Raw genomic sequence first — 15,153 nt, forward strand, 5'->3', positions numbered from 1 at the left:
GTCTGTCCATGATAGGAGTAGTAGACTTAAAAGTCCCGCAGCCGGGGGATGTGAAAGTGCCATCCCTCAACCCTGCGGTACTACAACTACTCCCATCATGGTACAGACTCTGTCCCATGATGGGAGTTGTAGTCCAGGGGCAGATGGCACCGGGTCATTCTACAGAGACCCGCTGTGATCCGCATTTATTAACTGTTTAAGCCGGTGGAACATGGCTCATGTATACATCGCTCATAATTCATAATCCCCGCCGCCAGGAGCTCTGATTTGTAAATAGCTTTTCACCAATCAGAGCTCCCACCTCCCTGGCAGGGATTATAAAATGTAATACAGTATACAGGAGCCGGCAAGCAGCGCAGTGTAGTCGCATGTGCCGCCGGCTTTTACATACTCTGGAGAATGACCCAGTGCAATCTGCACCTCAGCCCCTGGACTACTACTCCCATCATGGGCAGAGTCTGCCCATGATGGGAGTAGTAGTCCTAACTGTTCCAAAATAGTTAACATAATTCTCAGATGCTTTAGAACACTTTGGTACGTGTCCTCCGAGGTGGTGTATATTTTCGCAAGAAAAGTGTATTTGCGCATTTTTTTTGCGTTTTTAAAAACATGCAGTTAATCAATTCGATTCTACAGTAGAAAGTGCTCTAAGGTAAACCTAACCGTAGACATGGCTATGAAGAATTCTTAGAATATAGAATAGAATTCTTCTTATTAGATTTTGCGCAAAGACACAAAAAACCTCTTGCGCAAATTTTTGCGTAAAAAAAATAGACAAAAGCTCTATATACAATGATAAATTCCCCCCATAGACCCTATAAATCTAGTATCTTTAACCAGCGATGTTATCACTCTTCAAAATTGCATCCAGACCCCTTTTGAAGAGTTCACCATGACCACCTCCTCAGGCAGAGAATTCCACAGTCTCACTGCTCTTACAGTAAAGAACCCCCATCTGTGCTGGTGTAGAAACCTTCTTTCCTCTAAACGTAGAGGATGCCCCCTTGTTATAGATAGTCTTAGGTATAAATAGATCATGGGAGAGATCTCTGTACAGTCCCCTGATATATTAACACATAGTTTTTAGGTCTCTCCTAAGTCGTCTTTTTTCTAAACTAAATAACCCTAATACTGCTAATCTTTCTGGGTACTGTAGTCCTCCCATTCCCCGTATTACTCTGGTTTCCCGTCTTTGAACCCTCTCCAGCTCCACTATATCTTTCTTGTACACTGGTGCCCAGTACTGTACACAGTAATCTATGTGTGGTCTGACTAGTGATTTGTACAGTGGTAGAATGATTTCCTTGTCGTGGGCATCTATGCCCCTATTGATGCCCCACATGATTTTATTTGCCTTTGTAGCAGCTACCAGACACTGGTCACTACAGCTAAATTTACTGTTAACTAAGACTCCCAAGTCCTTTTCCACGTCAGTCGTCCCAAGTGTTCTCCCATTTAATACATAATTCCAGCCCGGATTTTTCCTCCCCATGTACATTACCTTACATTTCAGTGTTGAACCTCATCTGCCACTTCCAAGCCCAATCTCCAACCTATCCAGATCCATTTCCTCTATAGTGTTTACCGCTTTACAGAGTTTAGTATGATCTGCAAAGATTGCTACTTTACTATTCAACCCCTCTACAAGGTCATTAATGAATATAGTAAATAGAACAGGACCCAAGACGGACCCCTGTGGTACCCCACTAGTAACAGTCACCCAATCAGAATAAGCACCATTAATAACCACCCTCTGTTTCCTATGACTGAGCCAGTTACTTACCCACTTACATACATTCTCCCCAGCCCAATCCTTCTCATTTATGCACCAATCTTTTATGTGGCACCATTTGCTTTGGAAAAATCCAGATACACAACATCCAGCGATTGCCACTGGTCCAGTCTGGAGCTCACCTCCTCATAAAAGCTGATCAGGTTAGTTTGACAGGACCGATCCCTCTTAAAGCCATGCTGATATGGGGTCATACATTTATTTTTATCAAGATACTCCAAAATAGCATCTCTTAGAAGACCCTCAAACTATTTACATACAACGTACAGCAGCATCTATGCATGAAAGGGATCAGGGAGTAGTATTTTTCAAGAGAGAATTGATAGTGTTTTTTTAAATACTATATAATGTTTAAATACTTGAACATTTCTACTGATGGAAAGTTGGGAAATTCTCGGAGGGTCATGAATGGAAGTATGGCATCAACTGAAATGACATGATATACCAATGAAAGGCCACTAAAAAGCCAGCAGTTAAAGGTGGCAAAAGTGACACATGCTGGTGGTAAAAGAAAATGAAATGTAAGCATAGGAGGCCAGCTGTATACATAATTGTCCCAGAGACATAGCGAGTGTTTAATGATTGGGTTGGGGATGTAGGAGAGAGGAATCCATAGCAGAGCATGTACGATACAGGGATAGCAGTCATGTGCTTCTACTTTGAGCCATATGGGAGCCTGAGAGTGCATAATATTTAGCTAGGGGAGCCAGTTAGACACTCCTAACCCACCGTTGAGTTTAGAACTGTGCAGTAGAAAGCAAGAGTCCCTCGGACATTCACCTGTCCAGATAAATGACAAGATCATGCGCTGTATCATTTAGAGAAAGGGCTACTGGACAGGGATTGGGAGGAGTCCGTAAAACTAAAGTAGCTTATGTAAAAAAAATGTTTTTTTAAATCCCAGTAGATATATCTACTCCATTCTTTAAGGAGGGCCCTCAGGTGGGTGAGAAGGGAAGGGGCAGTTATCAGACTAAAGGTCGTCCCATGAGGAAGTCAGTTTGACACCAGTCAAACTGAACTTTGTATTCAGACTATTGGGCAAACTAGAGGTAGGCCAAATGGTTCTTATCTGCCAATACTTCACCTTCTAAGGTAAGTAATAGAGGTGTAAGACCATGGATATGTAAAGCAGTGCACTGTATTTCTATAGTCATTGTATCAAGTATTTTCACCACTACCGCCTGCGCTTGGTGCCATAGATAGACCTCTATTTACTACCTTCATGATTATTTAAGCTTATACGACTTTTTTTTTCTCAAACAAATCTACACACCTGATTCCTGACTGAATCAATCTTTAAAAGGTCTACTTAACATTTCATCAATCTAGTTGCTAAATAATGTTTTAACTAAGCATATGTCAACACACTATCATATCAATTATCATATAAGATGAACTCCAGGGGTCAAGTCCTGGAAAAAAAAGTGAAGGAACTTGCCCATGATTTCCACTCAAGGGCTGGTCCTACTAATAGGAATGGGGTTCTTGCTGTGGATAAAGTGCAGGAACTCAGTTCCCATATGTTCCTGCAGGACTTGACCCCTGATGAACACCATGTCCCTCCTACTGTTTGATGGCTGATTCATCATCCTCATCCTCCTAGTTGAGCCCACATAGATGATTTGGATATTCCCAGGTTTTTGAAGTTTTTCACAATATCCGGGGTAACTGCTGAGAAGATGAGAAAACACTTACACACTTCTGTGACTCTTCCTAAAAGATTACATTGCTATCCTTGACTAAACACAATTTATTTAACCCAACTCATTTTCTCTGGTAATAGGTTCTTCATGGTGACTTCTAATGAACCTATTGTAAGATTTCTACAAGTGTAATGTAGCTTCAACAAAATGGGGAGCTTTTCTCCACAAAGATAAAGGACCCCATTAATGAAAACTGACATAATCCTACATAAAACTCAAAAACTCTTGATTCCGTTGATGTCTGATTTCATAAAGGTATACATAGGGAATAAAGAGATCATGTTTGTTATGCGAGTTAGAGCCATATACTGAAACATGTTGTTTTCATTTTCAAATTTTTAAATTTTCTCATTGTCCTTTTTATTTCAACTTTCTACATTATAATGCCGCTGCTGTTTATCTGCATTTAGAGAGATGCTTTACAACAAGCCCCATGGACTTGGGCAACAAAAGACAGGGGCTTTTTATTGGGAGTATTTCGGTGAGATTTAATGTCAATGCAAAATGCAGGGGGTATGGACAAAATCTATTGTGTCCTGTATCTACTTTTTATTTAAAAAAAAAAAAATCCCTTGTAGCACCATAATAGAATGTGGATATAACCCAAAGCTTGAGCTGAAGGTGTTAACTCTGAAGGTGCCTAGGGCACCATTGGCGCTGGTGGAACATGCAGATTAAAGAGAAATGTGATAATTGCTGGCACAGACAGCAGAGCCAGGGCATATGCCTCAGGAGTAGGTGCTAGCAACAGCGCTCATCGGAAGATCTGTCAAAAATACCAGAAATTTGAAGTACGTGTACAGTTATCTTTGGCCATATTTTGCATACAAAATGACATTTCTTTTCCCTCATTACTAATTCATATGAAAGTGACATTTTGTGAACTTTTTTTTTCTATTCGTTCTCTTTAGCCTTTCAGGGTCAATGTGTGTGCCAGAGTGTGAGCAGGGGACGTTCTTTAATACGGCTGTGATGAAATGTGACAGGTGCCACGCAACGTGCCAGTCATGTGTAGGTAAGATATCTTTCCCTCTGGGCTGAACTTTTTCCAGGCAGTTTGTGTCTGCTTTGTAGACTGGAACCTGGCAGGTCTGGGCACTAGTTTTATTATGTTGCAGAATATTAATTTTCCCAGTTGTAAGTTCACACATCAGCTTTCTGGGGGAGCGACTTGTGAAGGCTGCGCATATGCTTTGAATTGCTACTTTTAATTTTCCTATGCAATGTGTGCATGTTGCTTTGTGACATGAAGTGTTAGGAAAGTTGTCATCAGTCACAGTTGCTCTGTAAGCACAACCTTTACCCATTCTGTAGTAAACTGTGAATGCTTTGCTTAATAAGAAAGCGAATACATGACCATCATATTGTCTGCAGATTCAACTAAAATTTGGCAGCGATCTTAAATCCAGTATCTCATATGCAGTTTCAGCAAATAACTAAAGATCTGTCCCTTTATAATAACTTTTCATATTGATCTCTGCTTACTGTCATTCATTGACAACCTTCACTGTTTACATTCAGAGATTGAGGATGTTTCCTGATCATGTGATGACGACACGGGTAGACTGCTCATAGACTCGAACCATCTGTGCTCCGATAACATGATCGGAACCGATCCTCAGTCAATGACTCATTGTTTGTCTGAGATTGAGACTAGAGATGAGCGAAGTTAGTGATTCGATTCGTCACGAACTTCTCGGCTCGGCGGTTGCTGACTTTAGCCTGCATAAATGAGTTCAGCTTTCAGGTGCTCCGGTGGCTGGAGACTCTTTCCTAGGACTGTATCCACCTTTTCCAGCCCACCGGAGCACCTGAAAGCTGAACTAATTTATGCAGGATAAGTCAGCAACTGCCGAGCCATGAGGTTCGTGACGAATCAAATTACTGTAACTTCGCTCATCTCTAATTGTGACAGTAAGCAGAGCTCTTGAAAACTGAGGAATTGTTGTTAAAAAGTGTAGGAACTGCCATCTTGCCTGAGCTGTTTTTAACAGCATTTATTGATATGCTTTACTGCAGGACCCGTGGACCATAGACAACAATAGACAGGTCCTGTCTTGCTCCAGGTCTTTTGCAGCACTAAAAAGTGATTTGGTGCCTCTTGTACTTGTTATAGTGAAAACAACATATCCACAGATTTTATATACCTTATGATGCCACAGCATTCGGACTCCCCGCAATCTAAAACTTATCCCCTATACTGTGGCTAGGGGATACATTTTTATTTATTTATTTTTTATATGAGACTTCTCCTTTAGGGTGCGTTCACACTGTGTAAATCTCACTGAATCTCCGCTCATGGAATTCAGCGAGCGGAGATTCAGCCTGGCAGCCGTAGCCGAAATTCTTCAGTGGTAGGACTGCGCGGCACTGCATTGACTGATATGCAGAGCTCACGGAATTCCGCTCAAAGAAGGAACATGTCCATTCTTTGCGCGGAACAATTTCAGTGGCGGAATTGTCCGCTGCTGAAATTGCTCAGTGCGGAAGACCCATTCACACTAGTGTTAAAGTTCTCCGCTAGCGGAATTCTGTGGGAATTATGTAGTGTGAACATACCCACAAGAATAGAAAAAGGTAAGACCTACACTCCTCTGATCCCCCACATCTGCAAGAATAGGGGATTATTAGAATAGCCGCAGTAGGGGATGTGGAGGTAGGGGATGTGGAGGTAGGTGATTGACTTCTTTATGCTTAATGTGCCTTTTAACCACTTAGGAATTCCTGTTGAAATCATTCAGCAGGCATCCTATGACAAGGCCGAGGGGGGGGGGGTCCTGAATTCACACAGACGATCTGCGGTGATTCCGGTCATACGAGTCACGTGAGACCCAATGACCCAGAATTAGAAAGCAATCGCATTGTAGTATACACTGCCAATCACCTCCTGTTGCTGGAGGGAGGTGGCGATCGAGTCACCTCCCCAGGAACGCTGCTATTGGTCAGACGATCGTCCAACCAATAACAACCTGCAGAGGAGGGGTTAATGTCACCTTCTCTCAGCTCTGCAAGCCCACAGAGTTCAGTCAGCAGGCAGAGCTAAGAGAAGAAGCCAGGGACCTCCCCATTGGCCAAGATCTGTGCCCCTCAGGGCTGAAGAAGAGCTGTGTAGTGCAGGGTGAGCTTCAGTGTAAAGGGACAGGTAGGAGGTAAAAAAAAATTCCCCCTGAAGTCCTCAAGGGTCCACCGCAGATTTTGCAGCATGACCTGGGCCCCATTAGGCTCCCCCCTTTTTATTTTTATTTTTTTATAACTGTGTGATTTATAATCACACACTGTATATATAGTTCACATCAAGCACATGCACTACACATTTCAAAGACCTCCCCCCCACCACCGTAGAAAAAAGGTGATGGCCCGCAGGGCATTTTAGGTGGAGGAGGCATATGCTTTCCTTCCCTCCATCTCCCAATCTGTCAGTGAGGAAGATCCTACTTTTCTGTGTTCTTCCTCGTCCTCCTCATCATCTAGCACTGATGATTTGCCCCCCCAGAAGGTGGGGGAGATTCCGCCAGGCGAGGCCACACCCACCCCATGATAGTGACCCAGTGGCCGACACTAGTACGAGCATCCATGCTGCTCGTAATAGGAGTCCGATCCCCCCCAGACAAGCGTACCGGAGCCCCTTTGCGTTGAATCTGTCTGGAGACCCCTCGAGGGATATCCGCCATGAATTCCTGAGTTTGTTGGCGACTCAGGAATCCGTATTGACACGGCCGGATACACTGAAATAGACTATTTTAGTTATTATTTCAGTGACTACTTTGTCAATCATATGGTGGAGCAAACGAACTTGTACGCCCAACAGTTCATTGCCCTCCACCCTGATTTGTTTTTGGCTAGGTCCAATGATTGGTACGCCATTGATGCAGCCAAAATGCGGACATTTTGAGGTCTCGTGCTGCATATGGTCCTAGTCAAAAAACCAAGTGTCAGGCAGTACTGGAGCAGGGACATCCTCTACCAGACCCCGCTTTACAGTATTGCCATGAAATGGAAGCGGTTTGAGGCCATTCGGAAATGCCTGCATTACCCGAAGTGAACCTGCCTATGACCGGCTTTACAAAGTGAGGCCAGTCATAGATCACTTTGGGGCCTAATTTTTGGAGGCCTACAATACTGCTCAGGGAGCTCTTGGTAGATGAATCTCTTATCAAAATTGAAGAAAAATAACAGTGCTGAAAGTTATATGAATATGATATCTCAAAGATATATTTATGAAAAGCCACAGGGCCCTTTTGGCTAACTTCTAGCTATACAATAATAAAAATTTTAGTATTATAAAATAGAATAAAATATAGTGGGAACTGCTGCTGTAATAAAGTGCAATATTGGTACTTTTTTCATGATTAAACAGTCTCTTGTCCTTTTCTAATTATAAGGTAATGCTCAAAATCGCCTGCTCTGACGAAGAAAAAAACAATATGCTTGCCCTGGCAAGAGAATATAAAGTTCTGCGTGCTCCTCAATACAGTAACAATAAGTAGATGAATGAATAGTACAGCGGTGCTATGCATCTCTCACCTATCCCACCGAGAGCAACTTGAGGTGGAAGTTTGGATCGTGGCAGTCTGATCTTGCAGCTCCTGGAGTTGGCGGCACAACTCCGATGACACGGTGACACGCTGGCACTGACCTTCTGCGGGTGTGTGCAGGTACTGGCAGCTGAGTGTTCGTCTGGATAGAAATTTGTGGACCTCTGCTCTGCAGCAGGTATATGTAACACCGGAGTCCTGGGGTCTTTGGGCGTGAGGAGTTCTTTGATTGACAGGGCACTGTCTGTCAATGGCACCAATTCGGGCAAGCAGCGGTAAACTGGGCAGCAGCAGACTTTACTGAACAATAATATAGTCAAATTGATAATCAAGCTGGATGCATAACAAATAATAAAATAATAAAAACTGACTAATTTCCGAGTATATATAAGGCACATCTTTAACTAAGGTTTATAGTGAAACCCAGGCATGGATTTAAATGCCATCTTAGATGTCGGGTAACTAAAAGTGCAAACACAAAATACTAAGTATTATTTAACCTAAAATATGATATGTAGCAGTCTAATTATACTTATAGAAAATGGCAATAATAAATGAGAGATAAAATATATAAATATATATATATACCGTATTTATCGGCGTATAACACGCACTTTTTAGGCTAAAATTTTTAGCCTAAAGTCTGTGTGCGTGTTATACCCCAATATACCCCCAGGAAAGGCAGGGGGAGAGAGGCCGTCGCTGCCCGCTTCTCTCCCCCTGCCTTTCCTGGGGTCTAGAGCGCTGCTGTCGGCCCTTTTCACCCCCTGGTTATCGGCGCCGCTGCCCGTTCTGTCCCCCTGACTATCGGTGCTGGCGCCGATAGCCAGGGGGAGAGAAGCGGCGCCGACAGCCAGGGGGAGAGAAGGGGCAGCGGCACCCATTGCCGGCGCCGCTGCCCCGTTGCCTCCCCCCATCCCCGGTGGCATAATTACCTGTGTCCGGTCCGCGCTGCTCCAGGCCTCCGTCGTGCGTCCCCGGCGTCATTGCTATGCGCTGAACGGCGCGGCGCATGACGTCAGAGCGCCGCGCCGTGCATAGCAACGACGCTGGGGACGCACGACGGAGGCCTGGAGCAGCGCGGACCGGACTCAGGTAATTATGCCACCGGGGATGGGGGGAGGCAACGGGGCAGCGGCGCCGGCAATGGGTGCCGCTGCCCCTTCTCTCCCCCTGGCTGTCGGCGCCGCTTCTCTCCCCCTGGCTATCGGCGCCGGCACAGATAGTCAGGGGGACAGAACGGGCAGCGGCGCCGATAACCAGGGGGTGAAAAGGGCCGACAGCAGCGCTCTAGACCCCAGGAAAGGCAGGGGGAGAGAAGCGGGCAGCGACGGCCTCTCTCCCCCTGCCTTTCCTGGGGGTATATCGGGGTATACATGCGCACACACGCACCCTCATTTTATCATGGATATTTGGGTAAAAAACTTTTTTTACCCAAATATCCTTGGTAAAATGAGGGTGCGTGTTATAGGCCAGTGCGTGGTATACCCCGATAAATACGGTGTGTGTGTGTGTGTGTGTGTGTATATATATATATATATATATATATATATATATATATATATATATATATATATGAATGTATGTAAGATGCATCAAAACTGTAAATGTAAAATGGAATATAAATGTATATAATTGAACAGAGATGTTATGTTGGAACATCAGGAGGAGGATGTTGGAGAAGGGCTCTGATAATATGTGAATGAGAAAAAAAGAGAATATGGGAATAGAAAAAGAATAAGAATAAAGACAAATATCAAAATAAAAATCTAAGTCAAATAGAGTAGAAATAAAAATAAATAAAAGTTAAATAAAATAGAGAAAATAAAAAAAAAACTATGAAATAAACTTGAAGATGTTGCGCTTGAAGACTTGAAAATATTGATAAAAGGAATAGGAGGCAAGCAAATACTGTCTAATTAAACGAAGTTGTACCATACCTGAACAGTTTGAAAAGGAAGCCGAAACACTTACAGAACAATTCTTAGAGAAAAATATCCAATTAACAACCTCCAAATCTCACTTGATAAAGTTTGTAAATTGGATAGGATGACATTTTTTGAACCTGCAATTACTACAGCCAATACACCAAACTCTCAAGTCCCAAAATTAATTATCCCTTTTAACATGCAACATAGAAAAATAGAGGGAGTTATTAAATTGATAAATTGTTGAGAGATTTGCTACCGGAGAAAAAACCCATGATCTACAATAAGGCCCCTAATCTGGCAATAAAAGTAGCTCCTACCATTCTACAGAACTTAAAGACAAACAGAGATTCAATGGTATTAGACATTAATGGCTTCTTTAGGTGTGGACAATGCCCAAATTTTCCTAAAAAGAAGATTGATTACCAGCACTGCCAACGATTTTGAATTTGAGATCAAAGAATTTCTAAATTGCATGAGCAAGGTAGTGATTTACATTAGTGTTCTTGCCATAAACAATATATAGGCAGGACATCGCGTGCATTAAAAGCACATATTCTTGAACACAGATACAATATCAAAAAGAAAAACAATAAACACCCCTTGTCCTTGCACTTCAGAGATTTCCACAATCGTAACCCTAATCAATTAAGATATTAAGCAATCATGCCAGTCAAACCTGACTGACGTGGGGGGAATTACATAAATAGAATGTCTAGAGCAGAATCCAGAATTTTTTTTTGAATAATGAGTCATTAATGGCGAAAGGTCTAAATTCAAATCTGGAATTTTTTGGACAATTGAGCAGGGGGTCGGGCCCGGCCTGATGGTCCGTCGGGGGCAGGCTGTTTTATCAGCGCTCTGATGGACCCTTTGGCGGTTCCTTGCCTCCTATTCCTTCAATCAATATTTTTAAGTCTACAAGCGCAACATCTTCAAGTTTATTTCATAATTCTTTTTATTTTTTATTTTACTTTTATTTCTTTATTTCTAATCTATTTGACTTTGATTCTTATTTTGAGATTCATTGTTCTTATTCTTTTTCTATTCCCATATTCCCTTTTTTATTATTTTTTCTCATTCACATATTATCAGAGAGCCCTTCTCAAACATCCTCCTCCTGATGTTCCAACATATAACATCTCTGTTCAGTTATATACATATATACATTTATATTCCATTTTACACTTACGGTTTTGATGCATCTGACATACATTTATATATATATATATATATATATATATATATATATATATATGTGTGTATAATATATATATATTTTTTTTATCCCTCATTTATTCCCATTTTCTATAAGTATAATTAGACTGCATTAAATTAATTAAATAATTAAACCCATCATATTTTATGTTAAATAATACTTTGTATTTTGTGTTTGCACTTTTAGTTACCTGACATCCAAGATGGCATTTAAATCCATGCCTGGGTTTCACTATAATACCTAATGACGTTTTTAATTAAAGATGTGCCTATATATTCTCGGAAATTAATCAGTTTTTATTTACTATAATGTACCCCCGCTGAGGAAAGGATCTATGGCGATCCTGAAATGTGTCCAGCTTGATTATCAACCTGACTATATCATTGTTCAGTAAGGTCTGCTGCTGCCCAGTTTACTGTTACTTGCCCGAATTGGTGCCCTGTCAATCAAAGAACTCCTTGCACCCAAAGACCTGAGGACTGCGGTGTTACATATACCTGCCGCAGAGCAGAAGTCCACAAATTTTTATCCAGACGAACACTCAGCTGCCAGTACCTGCACACACCCGCAGAAGGTCAGTGCCGGCTCAATACAGCCAGTGTCATCTGAGTTGCGCCGCCAACTCAATGAGCTGCAAGATCAGACTGCCGCGATCCGAACTCCCGTCTCCCATTGCGCTCAGCGGGATAGATGAGAGATGCATAGCACCGCTGTACTATTTGTTCATTTACACAGTTACTGTATTGAGGAGCACGCAGAACATTATATTCTCTTGCCAGGGCAAACATATTGTTTTATTCTTTGTCAGAGCAGGCGATTTTGAGCATTACCTTATAATTAGAAAAGGACGAGACTGTTTAATTATGAAAAAAAACATTTTATGCACAAGGACTACAAGTGACACAATGCCCTATTAACTTTCTGTACTTTTCTGTCATAAAAAAAGTACCAATATTGCACTTTTATTACAGCAGCAGTTCCCACTATATTTTATTCTATTTGATAGTACTAAAATTGTTATGATTGTAGGGCTAGAAGTTAGCCACAATTCCATATTGAACCCCCAGAATGTCCCCTTACTCTGGGTGTTAGTGGGACCTTGTGCACCCATTGCTGGATAAGGGTTACCATGTGGACAACTTTTATACCAGCATCCCTCTGTTCACATCCCTTGCATCCAGATCCATGTCCGCTTGAGGGACCGTGCGGAAAAACCAGAGAGGCCTCCCTCTAAATTTTCTGCAGACACCTATGCCCAAGGGTGAGTCCCGTGCCCTTACCCATGAAAACCTGTTGTTGGTCAGGTATAAGGATAAGAGGGATGTCCTTATGCTGACCACTATTCATGGTAACGGCAGCTCACCTGTCCCTGTGCGAGGTACCACAACAAAGGTCCTCAAGCCTAATTGTATTCTGGACTGCAATCGGTATATCTCACCGTATAGCACATATAACGCAATGCGGAAAACCCGGGTATGGTACAAAAAAGTTTCAGGTACAGGTTGCCATGTACAACTTTTTTGTTTTTTTTGCTGTCCCAGTACACTGGCAACACAGGGACATTCCATTCCTCCAGTTCCAAGAAGAAGTCCTAAAGGCCCTGATCTTTGGTGACTGGGAAAGAGCAGGCCGGACTTCCCAAGAAACTGGAGTTATAGGTGCCAAGATCGTCCCGGGCCAGGACTTTCCAGGTGAGGTCCCCAACATTGGAAAGAAGGGACGATCCCAGAAAAAATGCAGAGTGTGTAACAGGAGGTGTGACACTTGCCCCGATCATCCGGGCCTCTGCATTAAAAACTGCTTCAGGGAGTATCACACTTCCATGGAGTACAACATTTTCCCTATTCATTTTAATTTCCCATAATTTGACCCCAATGTACAAAGTCCAGAGTACATTCCAAATTTTAACCCAATTAACCACTAAATTGCCCCAAAAACTGTTTGTTAAAAAAAAAAAAAAAAACTCATAAGACCTCTGGGGGTACAGAAACTGTCCAGAGTAGGATAGGTTTGCTATGGGGATTTGCTTCTACTCTGGACAGTTCCTAAAATGGACAGAGGTGTCAGCAGAGAGCACTGTGGTCAGACAGAAAGGAAATTCAAAAAGAAAAGAACTTCCTGTGGATCATAGAACAGCTGGTAAGTACTGGAAGGATTAAGATTTTTTAATAGAAGGAATTTAAAAATCTTTTTAACTTTGATGATTTAGAACCAAAATGTTTTCTAGTTGAGTACCCCTTTAAAGGGGTATTCCCCCTTAGACATCTTACCTCCTATCCAAAGGATAGGGGATAAGATGTCAGTTTGCCACCAGCTGCTGGGGACCCCGGGGATCGCCACTGCGGCACCCCGCTATCATTACTGCGCAGAGCGAGATCGCTCTGCGCGTAATGACGGGCAATACAGGGGCCAGAGCATTGTTACGTCACGGCCCGCCCCCGTCAATACAAGTCTATGGGAGGGGGCGTGGCGGTCTTCACGCCCCCTGCCATAGACTTGCATTAAGGGAACGGGCCGTGATGTCATGAGGGGCGGAGCCATGACGTCACGCTGCTCCGGCCCCTGTATCGCCCGTCATTACGCACAGAGCGAACTCGCTCTGTGCAGTAATGATGGCGGGGTGCCACAGTAGCGATCCCCGGATTCCTCAGCAGCGGGACCGCGGCGATCTAACATCTTATCCCCTATCCTTTGGATAGGGGATAAGATGCCAGGGGCGGAATACCCCTTTAAGGTTAAAATGGTCTGGGTCCTTAAGGGGTTAACCAAATTTTCTGTCTTTGGACAACCCCTTTATTATAATAGTATAGTATAGTGAAATGTTTGAATATGTATAGGCAAAAAACTTATGGCCAAGTGCATTCAGTAATTTATTAATAGCATTTTGTAGTAGTGTGCATCTATCTATTTGCTGATTATCTTTTACAATTTTACTATTCCCTTCCTATCACAAGGGCCCTGTGTCAGGATTCATTGATCATATATTTGAAGCAGTCTTTTTATTTCAGTAAATTCCATCATGTACCCGTAAATACTGGTGATATCCTTGAGGTTCTGGATATTTTTGTTGTTTATTATGTATATTTTCCTAGGACGCCTAGGGTATTGTGTGTTCATATTAGATGTTTTATTTTAGCTCCGATCCAGAGATCCCGGTAGAGGGACTCTTTTTCTACTCTGCTGCTTTGCCACACACACACAGAGTTTGGGAAGTGTCTGGGTGGCCCCACCGTACCTGTGACGTGAGTCCTTGCTGGAATAGCTGAGAGGTGTTTCTAGATTTTACTACATTAAGGCAGGGTGACGGAGGGAACGCGGAGCTTTCACTGATTTATATTAGAACCACAAGCTCATTTGCAGACAAGCAAATCCTTGATGCCCTGTGGATTTGGATGCATATAGTCTTCATTACTTTGGCAGTTCCATGATTCGTGCAATGACATCACATACATGGGAAGTCTTCTGTCATTTTTCCCATTCAAACCTTTATGATAAATGAAGTGTTAGTGGATGAAGGTGACCTGAACGTACTGTGAGCGCACTAGTTAATTCAGACAATTCCTTCCACGAAGCCTCAGTGTCTGTAACCACAAAGTGCACCATTGATTTTAATTTCTATCATTTGCATTTTATTCCACTTCAGATATTTCACTAAAACCCAATGGCTGCAGTCTATAATTTCATTAGGCTTAACAGTACTGCTGCTGTTTTTAATATACTTGGGTTGGCACAAAATCTATTTGTTGTGTTCAGGAATACAAATTCTTCTTGGGAAATGTCTGCAGAAAGCGAAATTTCACACAATGATCCACGAGGCTTCTCTTTCAAGTTGGCCTTACATATATACGCCAAATGTGTTCACATAAAATGATGTGGACACAGCCAGTAAAGCCCTGCCATTACTAGACAGAAGCCAAGAGGGTAATTTTGACCTCTGTCAGGGTGAAAAATGGTGGAGGGAGATTTATCAAAA

At 42.5% G+C, this 15,153-nt stretch overlaps 1 protein-coding gene across 3 annotated transcripts in view; it reads left to right on the forward strand.

The window, feature by feature from the left end:
• Positions 1-15,153, forward strand: part of PCSK6 (proprotein convertase subtilisin/kexin type 6) — a 229,009-nt gene that overhangs the window by 207,871 nt on the left and 5,985 nt on the right. For all 3 annotated transcript variants that reach the window (XM_056571778.1, XM_056571776.1, XM_056571777.1), the window contains one exon: positions 4,410-4,513. In XM_056571778.1, coding sequence (XP_056427753.1) covers positions 4,410-4,513 — 104 coding nt within the window. The remainder of the gene's footprint in view (positions 1-4,409; positions 4,514-15,153) is intronic.

The sequence above is a fragment of the Hyla sarda genome, chromosome 4 (assembly GCF_029499605.1).
Source record: "Hyla sarda isolate aHylSar1 chromosome 4, aHylSar1.hap1, whole genome shotgun sequence".
Taxonomy (NCBI): domain Eukaryota; kingdom Metazoa; phylum Chordata; class Amphibia; order Anura; family Hylidae; genus Hyla; species Hyla sarda.